Source organism: Phocoena phocoena, chromosome 7, assembly GCF_963924675.1.
Source record: "Phocoena phocoena chromosome 7, mPhoPho1.1, whole genome shotgun sequence".
Taxonomy (NCBI): Eukaryota; Metazoa; Chordata; class Mammalia; order Artiodactyla; family Phocoenidae; genus Phocoena; species Phocoena phocoena.
In genome coordinates this window covers 107,692,190-107,712,694 of record NC_089225.1, presented here as the reverse complement: position 1 = coordinate 107,712,694, position 20,505 = coordinate 107,692,190, and the positions used below count along the sequence as shown (strand labels likewise).

Genomic DNA, 20,505 nt, shown 5'->3' with positions numbered 1-20,505 from the left:
AAGCTAACTGGGCAGCAAGGTAGAGGGCGCACAGCAGGGGAGGGGAGATCATTGACAAGGCCATGACAACAGTGCTAAGAGGAAGAGGAGGAATCAAATGTGATTCCAGGATTCCCTTTTTATTTATTTATTTATTTTTTTTGCAGTACGCGGGCCTCTCACTGTTGTGGCCTCTCCCGTTGTGGAACACAGGCTCCAGACGCGCAGGCTCAGCGGCCATGGCTCATGGGCCCAGCTGCTCCACGGCATGTGGGATCTTCCCGGACCGGGGCACAAACCTGTGTCCCCTGCATCGGCAGGCGGACTCTCAACCACTGCGCCACCAGGGAAGCCCCAGGATTCCCTTTTTTAAAGAAAACTTTGGTTGACTAGGTGGTAGGTGATGATGTCTTTATAAAAGTAGAGGATGGAGAAGAAACAGGTTGAGAGGGGAAGCAAGGTCCCAGCATCCTTGTCCTGGTGCCCACCACGTTCTCCCTCTCAGCAAACCCCCAAATTTGTATCATTGCAACTTCTGCTCCCACACCTAGAAGGCTAAAGAAAATCACCCAGGCTTGGTAGTATTCCAATTCAGCACACATGAACAGTGTTTGGGAAGGCCTTGCATGATCGGTTTCTGGTCAGCTCCCCCATCCAAGCCCTTTCACTATCCCCTGCTCCCCGTACACAGCCCCTTCCCCATCTGCCCTCAGCAGGAGGGCCGCTTCCTCTCACAGCTGAAGTGGGTATTATCCAGGGTTAATACTCAGCAGCCGCCCATTCCCTACGTCTTGCTTCTCTGCCTCAAGGGAAGAGGTGTTTACCCTCCATGTCTTGACCTCACTTTCCACTTATACCCTGAATTCACTCCCATCTTCTTCTTCAAGACCTTGCAAAATTGTCAGCTCCTCTCACTCCTATATTTTCAGCTTCTCCTTCTCCAAGCTGTCCTGTCCTCCCTGCCACTCATAGGTTTCATAGCCAAGCTTCTTATGGAAAGCCACCTCCATTCCTGTTTTCCACTCCCTTCTCCACCACCTGCAGTCTGGCTTCCCCTCCTCAAAGCCACTGACACTAGTCTCTCAAGGTCGTCAATGATCTCCTGGTTGCCAAACCCAAAGACTTCCCAGTTCTCTTACCTGACTCTCCTACAGCCTTTGTGGCTTTTCTGCATTTAGCCTGCTCTGCCTGCCCCCTCTCCCCTCTCTCTCTTCTTCGCCTCCAGGCTCCCTGGCCTCACCTCTCGGTTATTTTCCACATCTTCCCAGGGGCCCAGCGGGGTCCTCTTCTCAGTCTGTGACTTCTCCTGGGCCACCTCTCCCAGGCTGTACTGATGACTCCCAAATCTCCACTTCCAGCCCTAACTCCTTTGACTTGTCTCCTTCGTATTTCTACCTGGATGATTCTCAGGGACTGCAAACCCAACATGTGCTTATCTCTGAACGTACCACCTTCCCCCCAAAACCAGCTCTCCTCAATATTTCCTATTGAATGCCATTATGTTCTGCCTACTGCCCAAGCCAGAAACTTAGATGAGATTCTAGATTCTTCTCCTACTGCCAATATCAAAAGTTTGCAAACTTATTCACTCATTCAACCAACATTTCCAGGTGTGTCAACTATGTAACACACAGTGTGCTGGGCACTGAGGGTTCAACAGTGAACAAAAGGACATCCCTTCTCTCGTAAAGCTTACCATCCAGGAGGACAGACCCACAAGAGTACCTTAAAGGGACTCGAGAAGCAGGGGGTGGTGGGGTGGGGAGAAGACTGTGGCAATAGGGTGGTCAGGAAGGGCCTCCTTGAGATGACATCTGAGTAGAACTTAGAGTAGTGAGGGATCTGGGAGAAGGGGGATCCGGACAGAGGGAAGAGAAAGTACAAAAGTGTTGAGACAGGAGCTGCCTGGCATGTCTGGAGGACAACACCACGGCCATGTTGGCTGGAGGGCAGGTGAGACAGGGACTGTGGGGAACAAGGTTGGAGAGGCAGTTAGAGACCACAGTAGGAAGATTAGAAAAAACAAACAAACAAACGAGACAGCAGTACATCCCAGGAAGGACTTGGGTGTTTATCCTCAGCAGGACAAGAAGTCTTGGAGGGACTGGAGCGGGGGAATGACCTCATCAGATCTACATTTTACAAGGGCTGCCTTGGCTTCGATCTGTGGGAAGAAAAGGCCGACACGAGAGAGCAGTTAAGAGGCTCCCACAGCGGCCCAGACCCCAAGTCCTGCCCTGATTTCCTGTCCTGGCTCTTGCCTCCCTCCAGTTCTGGCTCCTCGGCCTCTGCCTTGGTTGGGGCACTTGCTGCCTCTCAGAACTCAGACCATCTTAACACCGCGCTCAGTCCAGATTCCTCACTGCCGCCACACAGATCTCTCCCACCTGCAAGTTGGATCCTGACTCTCTCCTGCTTAAAGCTCTTTGCTTCCCATTACACTCAAGATAAGATTCCCACTCCGAAAGGGAGCCTGCGTGCCCCTTTCCGGTCCTACGGCACAGGCTCCTCCCACTCCGTCACGGTGCAGTCACGTTGACTTCCGGTTCCTTTTGGTGCCGAAGTCTTTGTACCACAGGGCCCACACACACTCTGTTCCCTTAGCTTAAAACGCTCTTCCTCCCCACTGTGTGGCTCACCCCTGTTTATTCTTCAACCTGAGGTTTAAATACTGCAGTCCGTCCCCCCACACCCACTCTCCATGATGTCTAAACTTTCTAGCAGGGTCTACAAAAGAATTCATGATCTCCTCCCTGCTTTACCTACGACTACCACCCCACTTGAACCTCACGGTCCAGATATTTCAAGTTCTGTGTGGTTCCCTCCAAAATACCATATATCTGGCGTCCTGGGACTTTGCACACACTCTTCCCTCTGCCTGGGAACCCCCTCTCCTCTCGGCAGCCTGTGAATACCACCAGAGACTCACTGAGCGCCTGCTCTGAGCCTCACACTGCCAGGCGGTGTACGGTGGGAGGACAGATAAGAAACAAGATAGTCAATAGCACGTCAGTGGGTGATGAGTGATGAGGAAAAAAGTAAAGCAAGGATGGTGGAGAGTGGGTGGGAGGCGAAGAAATTAGAGGCAGAGTGACTAGGGAAGGCCTTACTGAGAGAGCGACCCACCTGATCTCCACTCAGCCACACGGCTCTCCAGGGAAAGAGCAATGCAGGCAAAGGGAACAGAGCTCAAAGGCTGAAGAGCACAGAAGCAAGGGGACTGGAGACTCCCATGAAGCGAGGGAGCAGAGAAGAAGAGTTAAAGAAGGCAACTAGAGAAAAGTAGTCCAAAAACTACAACCAAGAGCAAGTAGAGGGGCTTCCCTGGTGGCGCAGTGGTTGAGAGTCCGCCTGCCGATGCAGGGGACGCAGATTCGTGCCCCGGTCCGGGAAGATCCCACGTGCTATGGAGCGGCTGGGCCCGTGAGCCATGGCCGCTGAGCCTGCGCGTCCGGAGCCTGTGCTCCGCAACGGGAGGGGCCACAACAGTGAGAGGCCCGCGTACCGCAAAAAAAAAAAAAAAAAAAAAAAAGAGCAAGTAGAGCCCCCTAAGTCCAAAGAAGAGTAGATGAAAAGCCAAAGACTGCACATATGGTTTGCTGAATTGAAGTCAGGGACAACCTGTGTCACTGAACTTTCTGAAGCCACATAGCAGAGGGAGTAAGAAATAAATGGGAAGCAGGAAAGGAGCCGCAGCAAGTAGACTGCTCTTCAAGGTGTCCTGATGGACAAAGGAAGGTGTGAACACTCCTGAGGCTGTAGGCGGCTGAGGAAGGTCTTACAGGATGGAGACTTAAGTTTGTGAGAGGAGGAAGCCAAACCAAAGGGAAACATAAAGGGGCTGCGGTGAATGCCTGGTGGGGTAAGATCTTCCCAGAGGTGAGAACAGAGCCCAGGAAGAGGGTTTGGCCTGGCTGCTGCGATTTGCTGGAACCTTGTACTCGTAAGCTCCAGGACGCCCACCCATGCTCTCTTCCTTCCCAGCAACAGATCCAGAGCCTTCGTCTCTGCTCTTTGCTCATTAAAATTACTACCATCCATCCTATTGCTCAGGCTCTCCAGCCTAAGCCAGGGGAGCACAGTCTTTCCAGCTCCTACTTCCTCACTGCCTCCAAAGAAGATCACTCGTGACAAGAACTCTCAGCAGGTGACACATACAACCATACGGGGAAGTCCAGAGTGTAGGAATTCTGTGAAATTCGTACAGGCTTTCTCCTAGTCTCTTGTTCCTATTTCCTAAGTGAGAAGGGCTCCCAGGAACAGAGCTGCCTAGTCCATCCTCCTCAGGGAAGGGAGGCCTACTGCCTCCTCCCAGACAAGAGGCAAACCAGCAGGAAGTCTGGCGCCCCCTACAGCAGGGCAGGTAGTGTGCATTCCCGAGGTCCCTCAGGCTGGATGATGACCTGAGCACTTTCTCATACCTGGACAGTAGGACACATCCCTCTTACTTTGAGTCAGATGGCTGCCCTCTGTGGGGGTGGGAAAGACGAGCAGGTGGCTGAGCACAGGGGTGCGCTCCTTGGGTGGGATTTTCGTGGTTCAGAGGTGAAGGCGGCCAGGAGGAGAGATGGGTAAGAGGGATACGACTCTGGGTATCCAGCCCAGGCAATCCATCAAGACTTCTGCTAAGTTGTCATTAAGGTGTAAATTCCAATTTCCAAAAAGCCTCAAGGATGAATGGATTTGTTTATTTATTCTTAATTCATTCATCCGTTCACTCATTTCCCCCAGTGGTTTTCAGTATGCTCACAGAGTATAACTGAGCTAGTAATTTCAGAACATTTTCATCACCCCCCAAAGAAACGCCAAACCCGTTAGCAGTCAGTCCCCACTCCCCCTTTCTCCAATCCTTCATTTCTAAGGTCTGGCTAGGATAACCCTGCCATGTTCAATGGCAGAGCACTCATTACAGAACAAAACATTAGAGAAACAAGACGCCAGAGAAGCAGGGAACATCAATTTCCTGTAGGATCTGTTGGGAGCCTGAATCAACTAAAAGCTGAATAAAGGTCCTGACTTGTCTGACTGATAATTTCCTCTCTCAGAGACTAGAGCAAAGCAATAATGCAGGTTTAATTGAACAGAACAGGTGGCTGGAAGCGGCTGGGAGAGAGTCACCGTGGCCTGGCAGCCAGGGAGGAGAAGTCTGGATACGGGCAGCCATTTACCTCAGAGCTCATAAAGGCAGAAGTAACACCGTGACATGGGAAATGGGCTCAAATTTAATACGCTACAGGACATAGAAAAATATACAGGACGCTTAACTGGGAAGCTGTAATTCAGATATACATGACAGCCATTATCTAGTATCTGAGGAGTTGTCACATGAGAGACGAGACTTATTCTATAGGCTCCCAAGGGGCATGCATGGGACCAACGAGTGGAAAATTACAGGAAGACAGTGGTATTTCAGATCATTACAGGGAAGGATCTCCTGATAGTCACGCAATCTTAAGGCCAAATGGGCTGCCTGTAAGGTAGACAGTTAAAGTGCAACCTGGATATTCAGTGAGTAGATGCTGTAGAGGTAATCTGAAAACCGGAGGGTGATGTGACAACTGTGGCACTCCCACACCTGAGCGGTGAGGTCAACTGTGCGGTGTGTTGCAAAGGTCTGTTACAGTAATCAGACACTGGAGTGTGTGAGTTACTGTCTTTAGGTTCTGGGTTATCATTATAACCAGTCTTACTCACTTACATTATTAAATACCTTCTTGAGCTAAAGTGAAAGACTCCATGTTAAAGTTAGCGGGCTGGTTAATGCTCATGGGAATGTTGCCCTCAAGTGTGTTTATGGGCTGTAAGAGGTGAAAAATTACCGGGCTAGATGACTGGTAGAATCTCTTCCAAAGCTGAGATTCCTCAAGGGTAGAGGGCACCCCCTCCTCAGCCTTCCAACCTAAACATGACCTACTGGGGAGCAGGTGTCACTGTGTTTCTGCAGAATTCACCTGCAGACCGTAATGTCTAAATCTCGCACCTATAGGAGATACTGGTAACAAGTCCTGGGGGTTCATCTGAGCTCTACAGAAAGAGAGAGTAAGGACTAAATAAGTTACTTCTGTCTGTGCGTTTTATCTTCACAGAAGAGTCATTCAGATGATTTCAATGGGACCAAAGGAAAGTTTAACCTTTATATTTTCTTTAAATAAAAATGGTTACAGATGACGTAAATATGCCCAGAAAACATTATTTGCTTTTTGAAACATTAAACTTTTTTTCCTCTAAGCAAGAACCGACATGAACTGGTAACTACCAGAGCCTGAACTCAGCCAGCCTCACCCCAATCCAAGCTGGAACTGACTTTCACTTTTCATCTCCCTGGATAAATGGCCTTGGCGGAAACAGCTGTCACAAAGGCCAACTGTAGAAGTGCCACCATAAAAACGCTTGACTGCCCAACTCAGGCCTTTGCAGACTCTTCCCCGACTGCTCTGCCGTGTCCAATGACCAGATGTTAATTACTCCCCTGGAATGCAAGAATAACTAAGCAGACGGGAGGTATCTGATCACCTGGTGCAGCGGCTACTGGGCAGCCTGTGATTTCTGGCACCTCATAATTTTTTTTTATTACAAAATTTTTTCATTATGAACCTATTATTACCACATTATAAAAATTTGGAAACTAGGGAAAAGAGAAAAATCCCTTATGAACCCGTCATCCTAATAAAATCACTGTTTGCATTTTGCTGAGTTATCTACTCTCCTTCATGGCTCTCTGTATAGGATTCGATGGACTGCACGCATTTAGCCTCCTCTGCAGAGCACCTGCAGCAGCTTATATAAACACACATCATCAGACAGACAGCTCCATGCAGACATGCTCTCTCCGAAACCAGCTGGTCCTCCTGATTTCCCCATTTCTAACTTGTCGATTCCATCTCCTCGCCATCCAGGTTGAAACTTTTGCCCCGTCTTGGATTCCCCTCCCTCAACTCCAAATCCATTTCCACTGATTCTTTTCTGTCATTACCCCTTCTTCACAGCTGTCCTCCCCACCCCCATTAATAATAACGCCACCACCTCCAGTTCAGTTTCTTCTACCTACATCTCTAAACAATTATAATGTTTCTCTGACTCATTTCTCTGCCTCTGCTTCCTCTCCTTTTCCTTCATCTTGCACTGCTAAATGGTTTCCCTCATTATGAATGCTCTCCCTGAACAGCACGTTGAAAACAATTGGTTTTCGACTGTCTGACAAAGCATATTCTTCGGTTGGAAATCTATAAACATGTACAACTTGTCCCCAGTCAATCCTTCCTGCTCCACCTTTTCCCTACATGAAGCCTCTGCTGGTAACCTGGTACCCTAGACACGACACGTAGTGTGCGGGGTGAGTGGGGCAAGACACGTGCCTGTTCCCTGGTGCCCCTGCAAGGGGGATATCGTGTGAGCTGGCTGAGATGGGGTAACAGGGATTAGGCCTACCCTTCCACCATTAACGACTATAGACGTGCCAAAATAAATGTAGCAACTGTTTCCAAGCATTAGGCTACAAACAGAGCAGGGCTATGAAGCTGGAGAGGAAGGAAATACAGGAAGTGAGGTCCAGTGTCACCTGGCTTTCTGCCAGGGGTGGGGGGGCCACTTTTCAACTGGGACTCAGAGAAGTGGATGTGAGAGTGATATGCCCAAGCCTCTCCATGCAGCAAAGATTGCTCGGGATATAAGAAACCAACGTAGTATTTGCTTTTTTAAGTAGGCTGCTTAAAGTTTAGATTTAAAAAATATATAATTCCTCTGAAATTTCCATGGGAACTTTTCTCTCTTTATGCTTTATCTTCCTTTCAATTTTCTTTAGTTGAAAACACTGAGCACAACTGCCCACAGTTTCAAGGAAGACTCATTAAAAGAAGATAAAAGCATTTCTGGGCAGTGATGTTTTCTGTCCCTCAGCTTTGTATCTACTGAGCCTCACTGTCTTTTATGGAGAAGAGACAACACGCTGAGCCCATGAAGTTTTTTGCATTAATGGAATATGTGAACATCTGTGCAGTGTTTGCCAAGACCAGGCCACTGGGCCACCAACACTGTGCGGGAGACTGAAGCCGCAGGATTGCATACCGTCATGGGCAAGCCATCAAAGGCCACGTTAGTGCCAAAGCCATATCGGGAATGACTAAAGCCACAGCAGTCACCAGACCCCACCCCGGTGAGGGGCAGGAAGCAGCTCCAGACTCTAAGTGGCTCATCTGGAGGGGCATTAGGAAGGGCGTGGCTAGGGTTTGCTCTTCTCACACCTCACACATTTCCCCCTCCCGCTATGATAGTTTTCAAAGACCAGTAGCATCAAATCCCACTTTTTCCTTCCTGGCTCCATCCCCAAAGAATGTTTCGGGAGCCTCTAACAGCTGCCTTCTGCAATTTGCTGGACAGATGAAGACCTACGCGGGGCAGAGCAAGCTTCTCCAGCTCAGGCCGTGAGGGGCTTCCTCAGGGGAGGTGTTCCTGCCGCCTCTGCTGAGCACGTCTTTGGACAGCACCCCTTGAATCACCCCAGTGTGTCGTTCAATTCAGGTAAAAAAAACTCTGTGCTTCTCCGAAGCAGAGCTTAGGGGCCTTCTTTAACACGTTATGTCCTCACTGGAGCCTCCTGCAGGGCCGGGCCTGAAATTAGTTCTTCTGCCCTCACTGCTGTCCCTCCTGAGGCCCGAGAAGGGTCCTAGCAAGAGGACGTTTCTTATTCTCACGCTCACTGAAGTCGGTCAGGAGCACAATCTCTAGGTCACATGCTGTGTAGGCTCAGGGGCCTACGGCAAGTTCAGGGAGTACCCGGCAGCCAGGGTGGCCACACCGGGGTGCCCGCTGCCTGCCACCTAGAGGGGGAGAGAAGATTCCATCCTACCGTCAGCAACGGGCTTGCAGGAGAGGGCGTCATCGAGGTCTCGAGCAGTTGATGGGTCGATGGTGAAGACACAGTCTTTTCTAGGGAAGATTGAAGACATAATTAGCAAGGCCACAAATAACAGAAACTTTACCCCACTGTAGTACAGCTTTAAAGAACGGCTCTTTTGCAAATGTATAAACGGTAGACAAAGTGGGGAGTAACTTCTCTCTTGTCTCTCTAACAGGGGATCTTTAATAAAATGCAAACTGGGGGAAGATAACAAGGCTCCGTACTGTCTCTTGAGTGTCTTTCTCTTTCTCTCTGCTGACTGGGCCCTACTTCTCCTTGATCCTGAGTTAGAACAGGTGTGAGCGGGTGGAAGTGAGGCGGCTTCCATGAATGGGGCTTCCCAAGAAGTTACCTGACAAGAGGGGCAAGTCCCTTTGGCAAATTACTCTCCAACAGTCAGTTCTTTCTTTTGCCTCCCTCTTCCTCAGTGGCTGATGGGAACCTGTCCTTCAAGGATCATATGAGGATGATTTACTACTCCTTCTCCTATCTTGCAAAAGTGGGGTGTGCCAAAGAATAAACCGTTAACTTGTGACACAGGGAGATGGGACTCAAGAACAGGTTGTGCAGAAAACTTTGGGCCCATACAATCAGCCATGATGCCATTCTACTTGGAAATGGCCCTAATCACAGTTTATTTCCATGAAATAATCATATACTTCATCCAGGCTCACATAATTGAGTACACCCTATGCCTCTTTATCTCCACACAGTATCCCTAGGCACACCTCATTCTTAATCTGTGAAGCCCCTGGACGTTCTCATTTTGCTTTAGAATTTCCCAAATAACATGACCCACCCAACCTACCCATTCACACCATATAAATAACTAAGATTTGGGCAGTCGGTCCTAAGTTCTCCACACCTCCTGCCCCGTCTTCCGGGGCACTGGCCTGGAAGTCAGGGTGTTTAGCAGGAACCACCCTCCCTTCCCCAAACACAGGCTCTCTAGTCAGCACTCCCTGCCCCCACTGCACTCTCCTCAAGTTCTTCCTCCACTCCCTCCAGTACTATCAGCCCCACTGCTGCCATTCCCCGGTCCCCTCCCGCCTCATCGACACTCATGATGGTGGACATCCTGGCAGTCACCACAACTAGTTGGCTTTGTTCTTAAAGTCTTATTTCCTATGTTGTTCTTCTGCTCAAAACTTCCCCAAAGCCCTCACAGGCTGCCAAGCAGCTCTGGGCGCCGGGCTGCAAACCTCTCGAGGCCTTCCTTTACCTGTCCCCTTACTGTTCAGTTCCCTTATTCCTGATAACCCTTCACCAGCCCTCTCTGATCCTCCACACTGATCATCTCACCACCATAATACCTTGATTCTAAGACAGTATTAATTCTAGGACACACTATCAATTCAATAATAGCTTTTTGGGGAAACAAAAACCCCGAGCACGTTAAATATATACATTGATTTTAAAGTACTTCAGGATTTCAGAAATGTCAAGATGTTTTTTTAAAAAAGACTCTTAAATGGTAAGTGGATAAATGGATAACTAAACTATGGTACATCTACACCATGGAATACCACTGAGCAACAAAAAGGAACAAACTACTATACATGCAACAACTTGGATGAATCTCAAAGGTATTATGTCAAGGAAGCCACTCTCACAAGCTTATATAGTCTATGATTCCATTTATATGACATTCTCAAAAAGACAAAATTATATAACAGAGACATAAGTGATTTTCAGGGCTTGGGGAAGGTGGGATTAAAAAGGGGTGCTTGTTCTGAGGGAATGGAGCTTTTCTGTATCTTGATAGTGGTGGTGGCTACGTGAACCTACATGTGTCAACATTCAAAGAACTGTACAACAAATAAAGGTCAATTTTACTGTTTATTAATTTAAATTTTAAAAAATTTTAAATGTGATTTCTGAATCAAGGAAAGTAAAAAAAGACTGTTAATAGAATTGATTGATGGGTAGTAGAATTATGGATTAATATTTTTCCTTTATACTTGTCCATATTTTTCAAATTCGCACTATGATTAGTATTACTATTATAAGTGGAAAAAATTAACACTGTATAAAATCTCCTCCAATCAAAAAATAATCAGATACATAATAATGCTTATAAGGATATTCAACAGTCTTACAGACTCCTATTGCTCAATACAGCTAATAGCTTTAAAATGATGAATCTGGTAAAACTATATACTCACTGGTACACCAAGAAAAGGGGACAGGGAAAGGTGGGTGCCCCTCAGGTGGAGGGACAAGAGCACTTAGAGCACAGTCCCAGGAAGGGTGCTTCACCAGAAGATTCACTCTTCTCACTAAACATCTCAAGAATAGGCACATACAGTGTGGGGAACATAAATGCTGAGGTCTCAGGAGATAAAGAAATAACTTGTTTCACTATGTAAAAGAAACTGTAATTATACAAGAGTGCCAGAGGAAAAGAGAAACACCGATGTACCCTGGAAAGCACGCTCTTGGAGGGCTTTGTGCTACAGTGCTATGAACAGAGGTTGCAACTCACAAATGTTTGTTAAATGAATGAATGCATGCATGCTGACAGGAAGAGACAAGGAAGTGAAATTAATCCTGATACCATGGTAATGGGGTCTCAATTGGTGAGGATCTTGAACTTGATTCATAAGGTAAAGAGGGAGCTGTCTGCTTCTTGTTCCTCTTTGTATCCCCCATAGAAGCCAGCAAAATGCACTGTATATCCTGAGTACTCAATAAATACCCGTTGAGCTGAAACTGAAATGTTAGACTTGGTGGTGGGAAAGTTTGGGTTCTCCATCAACCATCATAATGACAACATAAGAAACTGAAAGAACGTTCCTCAAGTTAAAATAAAAAATACTCTTAGTTTGATGGGGGCCACAGTTTACTGGTTTACATGGAGAGTTGAGTGGGAAGTTATATTTTCTTAAAATCAAATGTCTCTGGGTGTTTTGAGACTTTTATTTCTATGAATGAATAATAATGCCCATTAAAACACTTCCAGCCTCAAATCAATTCAGCCATGTGTGACACAGTAAAACTTTAAGGCTTCAACTATTAGTTTGCAGATGTCATTTTTGAGAGGGCCCACACATCGTTTCTGAGAAAAACCTTAGACTAGCCTGTAAGCACTCAAACCAATCCTCTACTACACTTTTTTAAGAAAATCTGCTCTTAAGCCAGAAACATAAAAGTCTAAATTAAAACAACTCTGGACATATATCACAGCAAGATGTTTTTTGACCCACCTCCTAGAGTAATGGAACTAAAAACAAAAATAAACAAATGGGACCTAATGAAACTTAAAAGCTTTTGCACAGCAAAGGGAACTATAAACAAGACAAAAAGACAACCCTCAGAATGAGAGAAAATATTTGCAAACGAATCAACAAAGGATTAATCTCCAAAATATATAAACAGCTCATGCATCTCAATATTAAAAAAACAAATAACCCAATCCAAAAATGGGCAGAGGACCTAAATAGACATTTCTCCAAAGAAGACATACAGATGGCCAAGAAGAACATGAAAAGCTGCTCAACATCACTAATTATTAGAGAAATGTAAATCAAAACTACAATGAGGTATCACCTCACACCAGTCAGAATGAGCATCATCAGAAAATCTACGAACAACAAGTGCTGGAGAGGCTGTGGAGAAAAGGGAACACTCTTGCACTGTTGGTGGGAATGTAAATTGATACAGCCACTGTGGAGAACAGTATGGAGGTTCCTTAAAAAACTAAAAATAGGACTACCATATGACCCAGCAATCCCACTACTGGGCATATACCCAGAGAAAACCATAATTCAAAAAGACACATGCACCCCAATGTTCACTGCAGCACTATTTACAATAGCCAGCTCATGGAAGCAACCTAAATGCCCATCGAAAGATGAACGGATAAAGAGGATGTGGTACATATATACTATGGAATATTACTCATCAAGGAATGAAATTGGGTCATTTGTAGAGATGTGGATGGACCTAGAGACTGTCATACAGAATGAAGTAAGTCAGAAAGAGAAAAACAAATATCGTATATTAACGCATATATGTGGAATCTAGAAAAATGGTACAGATGAACCGGTTTGCAGGGCAGAAATAGAGACACAGATGTAGAGAATGTATGGACACCAATGGGGGAGAGGCGGGGGTGGTGGGATGAATTGGGAGATTGGGATTGACGTATATACACTAATATGTATAAAATAGATAACTAATAAGAACCTGCTGCATAAAAATAAGTAAAATAAAAATTTTTTAAATTAAAAAAAAAATTAACCACCACACACACAAAATAATATAAAAATAAAACTCTGAGGAATGGTACTCAGGGAAACTTGCTGGAAGACATACCATCCAAACATTATTTTTGATCAGGGGTCAGTAAACTATAGCTCACAGACCAAATTGGGCCTGCCACCTGTTTCTGAATGGTCTGCAGGCTAAGAATGGTTTCTGTCTTTTTAAATGATTGAAAAAAAAAGAAGAAAAATATTATTTCGTGACACGTGAAAATTATACGAAATTCGAATTTTAGTATACATAAATGAAGCCTTATTGGAATACACTCATGCTTTTTGGATACAATGGCAGAGCTGAGTGGAGTAGTTTTGACAGGGACAGTACGCTAAAGTATCTATCCGACCCTTAGGAGACAGTTTGCTGATCCCTGTTTTAGATCAGTGTTTCCCAGTAAGTGTTTTAATTTTTTTAAAAAGGTCTTGTGATTAAATCAGTTTGGTAAATGCTGAGCCAATTTTTTTTTTAATTTTTTTATTTTATTTATTTTATTTTTGGCTGTGTTGGGTCTTCGTTGCTGCGCACGGGCTTTCTCTAGTTGCAGCGAGTGGGGGCTACTCTTCGTTGTGGTGCGTGGGCTTCTCATTGCAGTGGCTTCTCTTGTTGCAAAGCATGGGCTCTAGGCGAGCAGGCTTCAATAGTTGTGGCACGCAGGCTCAGGAGTTGTGGCTTGTGGGCTCTAGAGAGCAGGGTCAGTAGTTGTGGCGCACGGGCTTAGTTGCTCCATGGCATGTGGGATCTTCCCAGACCAGGGTTTGAACCTGTGTTCCCTGCATTGGCAGGCGGATTCTTAACCTCTGCACCACCAGGGAAGTCTCAATTTTTTAATAGTAGGACTTCTCAGAGCCTTCAGTATGCTGGTATCACACAGTTCTTGACAGACCCATTTGATCTTGGCACTTTTTTTGTGGCACAGAATCTCCCAGACACCTTTGAAAGGTGATAAACTACACTGAAACACCCTGCACAGGCCTCCCGTGGAGTCCTTCTCACATGGGGCCTTAGCACCAAGCCTACCCCATGGAATACTGCAAGAAGTCAAACAAATGTCTATGCTATTTGCTGCAGGGAAGCTGATGAGGGCCTTGCTCCGTTGCTCACTCGGTGCCCCTTTCACGAGCACTTCAGGAGCAAGTTTATGCAGTGCAAGGACTCGCTCTTCTTCTCTTGAGCTGATGGTGTGCTTGTACCTTACACATATGTGAATTTTATCCTTTTAAGTTTCCTTCTTTGCTTTGCCTGCTAGGAAACTCAGAAAAACGTGTGTGATCTGTTTCCAGAGGATCTCATTTGTAGTTTGAACTTTGTGAACTAACCTTTATCCTGGGTGTACCTAATTTTCCTATTCATATAACCCTTTTGCCCTGTAGCTGAATTTAAAAATTATTCATTGCATTATATGTATATCTGCAAGTGGCCTTAAATCATTAAAAAAACCAAACAAACCAGGGTACAAAAACATACACACATATATTGAGGAGTTACATTTCAGAATCATGTGTTGAGGGGATGCTGGAAGAAAGACGGACATTCAGTATAGGCTACTAAGAGAACTAACTTCTAGACAGAGTAAAACTTGGAGAGCTCCCAGCAAGTATTTGTACTGTAGCAGTGGACTCCAAACTTGCTCTCTCGCTATGGAAAATTGGGAGAAGCAAGGGAACAGTGAGTGACCCTGACAAACCCCAGTCCTCAGTGCTGAGAGCCAGTGATTTAATCTGTTGTCATCACCACAATTACGAAGCGGCCACGATGTGGTGCATGAGGGCTCCTTCTGGTCGTGGGCCACAGCGGCTGCGGGCTGCTGCCCTCAGCACTTGGGAGCCCGGCCCCACAGGGGCAGTGCTCCATGCAGCAGTTACACTCCGTTAACATGCTTTTGGGATTTTACTGGCTCCTTTTCTGGAAGGCTTTGGTCTCACAACCTGCAGGGAGCAGCCTGGCCTGCCAGTTTTTAGAACCTGTGAGACCAAATATTTAAAGAGTTCCGCAACAATGGTTAGAAAGAAGCTAACCCTGACCCACAGAAAATAAAGTGCCAGGTGGGGGAGGGAAAGAATGAGGCTCCAGTGCATGAGGCTGCAGAATTCCAATTCAGAGCTGCGTTATGTAACCAAAATTTCTGAAGGCACGTGACTGAAGGGCTTAGTCGAACTTTTTAAAGGGACAGAAAACTTCGAAGATTGTTTTACTCAAAGCCATTGGTCCGAGAAAAGAACACGTGAAGAATAACTAAAAGCCTTCTATAATCCATTATGACCTGGCCAAGAATCCCAGGGAATAACAAAAGCACAGAAAGAACTTCTGTTCTTCTGTCACTCACACACCCTTCCTCTGACCTTGCGTCCTCTTCCTCCTCAGGGGACCAACATCTCTACCTCCTTGCAGCTGGAGGCAGCTGTCTAGTCTCCACAGCAACATTTACTCACCACGTTGTCACCATTCACCTCACTGGATTTCGGCCATGGCCCCTACGACATCACAGAAATTGCTCTCCCAAGGTCATGGCTACTGCCAGATTAATCGTCTTAAAGCATGTGCCTGGTAAAAAAGCCTTCATCAACTCTTTACTGACTAAAATAGAAACTCAGCTTAGAATTCAAAGCCTTTCATGATATGGCCCCGGCCTGCACTTTTCTAGTCAGATTGCACACTCCCAACGTGTACCTAGTATGACAAACTTTTCTCTACACTCTCTGGTTCCTGAAACACTGTTCGTGCTGTTCCCAACATTAGGACATTTATCCCACCAATCTCCAGTGTCTAAGACCTACCACTTTTAAAGGCCTGGCTGCAATGCCATCTTTTTTCCAGGGAACCTTCATGGCTCCAGAGAGTAGAAGCTGCCTCTCCCCCAGCTGCCCTGCCCATGCCTGCAACCTGCCCTAGTTCAATGGCACTGACCACTACCCCTGGCATGCTGACGGTTACTTATGGACATGTCTCATCACTGTGACAAGGCTGAGAGCTCCTCAAGGTCTGGCTCTGATCCTGACCTATCTGTGTATCTCTTCCAGCACACTGAAGGCACACATGTAACGAATAGCTGATGGATACGCTAATGAAAAAATCACCAAAGGGGCCTCTTTAGCACTTTTCCATTCAATTCTGCCACTGTGACTTGGGAAATACATTTAGGATTAGAACTCATGACCGCCTGGCATCCAACCCTGTGGTCACACCACAGTGTTATTGTTTCCAAGGGTGTCCTTTTCTGTCTTCATCCCATCTTCTTTTCTCATAAAACAGTGTTTTACAAACTGTGGTTCAGGGATCAATTCCAGACTAACAAAATTTATAGAGGCCCTCCTCTGTCCGTGACTCTGGGTTTGTCTCCTTGTTCACAAGCAATTCTGGTGAGGAGGATCTGGGTCAATGATGGCGAATGGGTGAAAAGGGATGGAAAATATTTAAGAAATAACTTTAGGAGGATAAAGAGTACAGTTTTTTACCACTTTCTTAGATTAGATGGTATCAGAGTTTATATAGAAACCAGATAATTTTATGTAAACTGGAGCAGGAAAAGTAACTAAAAAGCTGGAGCACTCAACCATGTGATGCGTCTCTACGGAGCACCGTGCGGGGAGTCCAGCCAGATGGGTGCTAAGATGAACCAGCCAAGTCAGATGCTGAACTCGTCTGAGCTTCCCTTTCACACTGACTCTCCTCAGGGATGCGCCGACCTCTCCTCTCGAAGGCCATGGAGCAGGGAGCATCATTCGAACCTGAATCAGCGCCCCTTAGTGCAGCAGGGCTGGACCGTTTATTTTTTCTGATGGCAGCTGTGGATATGTTAATACTCTTTTACTCAGTTCTACTGCCACAACAGATGCTAAAAAGTCTGACACAAACCACAGATTTTTCAGCACAGAAAAAGACTGAGGTCTATTTAAAGCAGAAGGAGATCTTGGTCCATCTGTCCCTCCACTTCCCCACAGTGATGAAACGACACACAGGAGGCCATAGAGAGAACAGAAAGAATGGAGGCAATGCTCTGGGCAGGCTCTTTTCACCCAGCTAGGGGTTTTTAATCTAGGGTCCACCAAAGGTCTACCTCAAGCTTTAGCAAAATTCTAGACCAAGTGAATGTAGTGATTAGGTTACTTTCCAAAGGACTGTGATAAGATGAGAACGGAATCAGAAATGACTAAAATGGTCTCCCTTGTTATATTCATTTACTCACCCACTCACTGAACCTCTCTCCATTCTGTGCCTCTTTTTATACTTCAAAAAAACGACACCCTGGAGCAGAGGTCACAGGACAAGGTTGGCCTGGTACCCTGGGAGCCAGAGGCCACGGCATGGGCCAGGAAAGCCACGGTTTAAACTTAGAGAATATGTTAAAATTAACTTTCTTCCCCTCAATTTTCATTCTGAAAAATGTTGAACTTTCAGGAAAATTTAAAGAATAGTAAAATTAACATTCATGTACCTCTCATTAAGATTCATCAGATGTCAACACTTTGACATATTTGCTTTATCCTTTTCCTCCCTCTGTTCCTCCCTTCATATACCTAGCTCTTTTTTTTTTACATCTGAACTATTTTAAATTATGTAGTACAGATCATGATACTTTACCCCTCCATTCTTTTGCGTGTGTTTTCTAAGAATAAAGGCATTCTTCTACAGAACCAGAATACTACCACCACCACAGTTAAGATTAATTTCCTCTATCCAATTTACAGATCATATTTAAATGTCTTCAATTGTCTCACAAAATTGTTTTCCTCCTGATCTAGGCTCTAATCAAGGTTTACACAGTATTTGGTAGTCATGTCTCTTTAGTCTGTTTAATGTATATGAATTCCTCTATCTTTATTTATTATTTTTAAAAAATATAACACTGCTTTTGTTTTCTTGAAGAGTCCAGGCCAGTTGTCTTGTAGAATGTCTCACGTTCTAGATTTATCAGCTTGTTTCCTCATGGAAGGAGAAAGAGAGGAAAGGACAGAAATAAATCAAACGTGGCAAAATTAATCCTCTCTGAATTTCCAACAAACAGAAAGTTAGGTTTTAAGTCTTGACTAGATTCACGGTGAACTTTTGCCGTGAATACTTCACAGGGGATAGTGTGCGCTTCGTACTGCATTCCTGCAGAAGGCACAGACTGTGAGGTTGCCAGATGTGATTTGCTAAGGTGCTAATAGCCAGAGCTTTCTATTATAAGGCTACCTTTTACTCTTTATAATTAATAAGTAATCTGTGGAATAAGACTTTTAGATCATGTGAATATCCTGCTCTCAAAGAACCTTTCAGCCAGTGATTCTAGCTTCCACTGATGCTTTTTGCCTGAATCAATCATAACTTTGCAAGTTGTAAAATGGTGATCCTCTAATCCTATACTACTGTCTGTATTTATGAGCTGACTCTTCTGTCAAGAGCTTTTCCTGCACTGACCCTACTTTGTTGTTTGTTCGTTTTTGGTTTCTTTTTTGAGTATTATTACAGATTCACTGACTTAAAAAAAATTAAATGTATTATCCATTACCATTACTATTCTTTCTGATACTCAAATTGTCCCAAATGGGGTTGGTGGAGGCCCTTTCAAGTGATCCCCTGCGTCCTTGCAACGTGTCTCCACAAGTCTTGGAGCACTTCTGTGCTGTTTGGCACAGTAACTATTTCAGGCTCACCTTATACATTTCCTGCCCAGGCTAATAATCACCATGTCCCTAAGGAGCCCAGGTTTCTTTCAGTGGCGAATGAACGTTATGTAGAAGCCAACACAGGGCTCTAGATCGCGATGCTCATTACGACTCAGGTGTCATTACTTCTAGGCCCTTTTAGTGAGCTGAATTAGAAAATACTGAGTTAAATCGTATGAAATTGTTGATATTGGACTAGTTACAGCCTAAAACTGGCAATTTCCTGTGGCTCAACCTAATATACTGCTTAAAGGTCGTGAGTCACATTTACACCTCCAACTGAACTCTAATACTACAGAGGTCTTCCTCCTCTTCCCGCATTCTATATTTATATTTTTATTCTTCCACTGAGAGCCTCAGCTCCCAACAGCTTCAATATTTAAAACAGTTTCAGAAATACAATCCCAGTATCCACTAGCAACCAAGTATCTATGAAGATTTCTTTGGAGTTTTATCGTTAGAATATAGTCACTAAGGAGGTACAAAGTGCTCAAAAAGCATAGTGCCCAAAAGTTACCTGAATCCTTTTTTTCTCTGTGTAGTAATGCTATACATTTGATAAACATTAGTACCATTTGTTATTGTCTTATGTCGATTTTAGAGATTTTGCTTTTATTTCCTTTTAAATTTAATTTTATTGTTGAATATTTAAATGGTTCAAAAGTTAAAGTATACTGAGAGAAGTCTTACTCTCATCTCTATCCTACCTTATTCCTACCCCCCAGAGATAACTATTTCATCATTTTCTGGTTTATTCTTTTTTGCATTTCTGCTTTCTTTTTGATATATATTTTTTCTCATTTTCTCTTCTTTCTAACACGAACAGTCGAATCCTATAAATTCTCTCTTGCAACTTACTTTTTCACTTAACAATAAATCCTGGAAATTACTCCATATCAGTTCAGTGGCCAGAATCATAGAATCGACAGAGTTGGAAGCTCCTCAGAGTTCACCCTAGTCCAAATCTTATCCCCCAAATGTCTCCGAACCAGAATCAATCACACAGATCAACCCACATCTTGAGTACTCAGGATAAGGGGATAAGTCACTGACTTATTAGGCAGTCCATTCAATTTCAGACAGGAGCCCGAACTATTGGAAAGTACCTTTATAAGCTGAGCTGAAATCTGATTCTGAGAAACTTCACGATTCGGCCCTTTGCAGCCACAAAGAATTAGCTGGATCCCTCTTTCGCCATGCAATCCTGCAGCCATGAATTTTCCCAAGAAATAGGCCCATCCCTTTCTTGTTCTAAATGGCTGAAAACTATGTGTAATTGTAGCTCTTTTCATAAATTTTCACTTATTTTGTGTCAAGCACAAATTGAAGTTGTAGGAACCAGTACAATGTCAACGTGAAGGTATCAGAGGTTAAGAGGAAGAAGGCCAGAATTCCTTCATTCAATATTTACAGGCATTTACTGCTCTAGGTGTCTGCGACACATTTGAGAACAAAGAATCCTGTCCACTTACATTCTAGTGGGGGAGAAGCTAGAAAATAAACAGTATTATAATTAAGTGCTGTGGAGGAAAAAGAAAAGAAACATTAGAACAGAGCAAGGGAGGTTGGAAGTGCTGACTACAATTATAAATAGGGTAGTCAGCAGAGGCCTCAATGAGACGATGCCACTTGAAGATGACTTGAGGGAGGTGAGGAGTGAGCCATGGGCTTTATGGAGAAAGAAGGACTTGGGCAAAAGGAAGAGCTACAGCAAAGGCCTGG

General features: G+C 44.9%; 1 protein-coding gene across 2 annotated transcripts in view; it reads right to left on the bottom strand.

Moving 5' to 3' along the window:
- DIS3L2 (DIS3 like 3'-5' exoribonuclease 2) overlaps positions 1-20,505 on the bottom strand; it is a 323,449-nt gene that overhangs the window by 139,800 nt on the left and 163,144 nt on the right. For both annotated transcript variants that reach the window (XM_065880451.1, XM_065880452.1), the window contains exon 9: positions 8,825-8,904. In XM_065880451.1, coding sequence (XP_065736523.1) covers positions 8,825-8,904 — 80 coding nt within the window. The remainder of the gene's footprint in view (positions 1-8,824; positions 8,905-20,505) is intronic.